The sequence below is a fragment of the Bison bison genome, unplaced genomic scaffold (assembly GCF_000754665.1).
Source record: "Bison bison bison isolate TAMUID 2011002044 unplaced genomic scaffold, Bison_UMD1.0 scf7180017864078, whole genome shotgun sequence".
NCBI lineage: Eukaryota > Metazoa > Chordata > Mammalia > Artiodactyla > Bovidae > Bison > Bison bison.
Window position 1 is genome coordinate 349,422 of NW_011494650.1, and position 2,596 is coordinate 352,017.

Here is a 2,596-nt window from a genome sequence, read left to right on the forward strand (position 1 = left end):
CCTCCACCACCACACACACAGGCAGGCGCTGTACCCTGTGCCCTGCAGGCTGCAGACCCTGAGTGGCATGTCGGCCTCAGACGAGCTGGATGACTCCCAGGTGCGCCAGATGCTCTTCGACCTGGAGTCGGCCTACAACGCCTTCAACCGCTTCCTGCATGCCTGAGCCCTGGCTCCCCAGGCCCGCCTTCTGCCATGGTTCCTGCTTCCCCGGACACCTGCTTTCCACGACCACCCGTCTGTCTGTTCATGGCGTCTGGAGTCCCCTCTCCCCAATAAAGCTGTTTTCTGACCTGCTGCTGAGGGCAGTCCTCCCTCTCCAGCCCTTCCCTGTCTGTCCTCTCGGGCCTGGGAGCAGGCATTGACCTCTGGTGGGCACAGTCTGACACACAGGCAGGGCTGAGTAAATCTGCCGGCCACAGCCACCCCCAGTCTGAGAGCAGGAGGCTGTGCTGCCTGGGCTTGGCGGTCTGGCCACAGCCCCAGCAGTATCTCCCGGCCCTGGAGACGGGCAGCTGGGGCAGGCTCACACCTTTGCAGCAGGACCCATCCTCGCGCAGGGCTCACTGGAGTCCCAGCTGACAGCTGCCAAGGGCAGTCCTCACCCAGGAGCAGTGGACAGCTCGGAACCCCTGGACTGGCCTCACCCAAAGCCTGGTGGGGAAGCACCCCCTGCTCCCTGTGCCCGCTCCAGGGCCTCAGGCCCGTGCTGTTCACATCCGTGCCCTTCAGACAGACAGCAACAAACCAGAGACCAAGGCTCTGGGTGCCAAGGTGGGTTAGTCTCAGCACCTATGGTGTTGGGACTAGGGACAGGCCAGTTTTACTGTAACATTTTCTTAGTGGTTCTTCTTCATATATGGCTTCTAAAGGCAACAAGGTAAAGTGTGGTGTTTCGAGGGGGCAGTGTGGAGGTGCGCTTCCTGTGGACTCAGCATGAGCAGAGGATGAGGGGAATGAGCAAGGTTGCTGGAAAAGGAGGAGAGGGGTGCAGGAAGACAGGCGGGGTGGCGACTGGCCAGTGAGGGCTTAGGATTGTACCCAGGAGTCCTGGATGCCAGCAAGGCTCTCAGAGCCATGTGTATGTGTTGGGGGGAGCAGAGCTCACGCATGTGTGTGTGTGTCTCTGTGTGAGAGCAGGGTGGCAGGTGGGGGGCTGACGTTGTGAGTGTGGACTGTGCTGTGTGTGGTGCCCACAGTCTCTGCTGCTGGTCCAGAAACAGCAGTGGGGAGAGAACTCAGGAATTGCACTCAGGCTTGAGTCTGGGGACGCCCGAGACTAGATTGGCCTTCAGGGCTCCTCCCAGTGACCTTGAGAGAGTGGGTGAGCCTTAGCCCCAAAGCCCTGCTGTCTAGGGAGCCCAAGGGGCAGAGGGCCAGGGAGGTCCTTGGGGTCTCATTGCCTCCACTCATCTCCAGAACCCTTCTCACAGGCCCCCACTACTCCTGCCACCTCCACCTACCATTCTGGATTCTGAAAACTCTAGAGACCTCTAAGTGTGAAGAGTCAGTTCAGTTTGGTCGCTCAGTCGTGTCCGACTCTTTGCAACCCCATGGACTTGTTAACTACAAATTGGTACTTACAAGAAAATTGCCAACGACTGAAGAGCAAAGGCATTTGCCATCTGCCTCTACAGAGATTGAACCCCATGCCCCTATAGCTGTAGACCTTCAACACCCCCCGAGAGAGTTCAGGGTGGAGGGAGGCACTCTGTGCTCCAGAGAATCTGGTGGGACTGGTCTTTAGATAGTTGGATGTTTTTAGGAACAGATTTTATTATCTCAGTCCTTGCATCTCCTCACATCCAGAGAAGCACTAAATAAATTCCTTCATGGTAACATCAGATCCTCATGATTAACAAAAAACCTTTTGTAAAATGAGTGCTTCATAGTATTGAACTCCCCCTTCATCAATATTGACTTTCCCCCACTGCCACTTTGGAGCAGTCTCTCAGAGCTGAGATGCTGCCTCCTGGGCTGCAGTCCTCATTTTGCTCCAAATAAAACTTGATCGCAACTCTTAAGTTGTACATCTTTTTTTTTTTTTTTTATGTCAACAGAGTGCAGCACACCAGGCCTCCCTGTCCATCACCAACTCCTGGAGTTTACTCAAACTCATGTCCATTGAGTTGGTGATGCCATCCAACTATCTCATCGTCCATTGTCCCCTTCTCCTCCTGTCTTCGATCTTTGCCAGCATCAGGGTCTTTGCTGATGAGTCAGTTTGTCGCATCATGTAGCCAAAGTATTGGAGTTTCAGCTTCAGCATCAGTCCTTCCAAGGAATATTCAGGACTGATTTCCTTTAGGATGCACTGGTTGGATCTCCTTGCAGTCCAAGGGACTCTCAGGAGTCTTCTCCAACACCACAGTTCGAAAGCATCAATTCGGCGCTCAGCTTTCTTTGTAGTCCAACTCTCACATCCATACATGACTACTGGAAAAACCATACCCTTGACTAGATGGACCTTTGTTGGCAAAGTAATGTCTCTGCTTTTTAATATCCTGTCTAGTTTGGTCATAACTTTTCTCCCAAGGAGTAAGTGTCTTTTAATTTCATGGCTGCAGTCACCATCTGCAGTGATTTTGGAGCCCAA

General features: G+C 53.7%; 1 protein-coding gene across 1 annotated transcript in view; it reads left to right on the plus strand.

Annotated features, from left to right (window-relative positions):
* VPS28 (vacuolar protein sorting 28 homolog (S. cerevisiae)) overlaps nt 1–298 on the plus strand; it is a 4,653-nt gene extending 4,355 nt beyond the window's left edge. Inside the window, exon 12 of the mRNA XM_010837585.1 lies at nt 49–298. Within this exon, the coding sequence (XP_010835887.1) occupies nt 49–166 (118 nt within the window). The 3' untranslated portion in view covers nt 167–298. The remainder of the gene's footprint in view (nt 1–48) is intronic.
* Nucleotides 299–2,596: the final 2,298 nt, after the last annotated feature.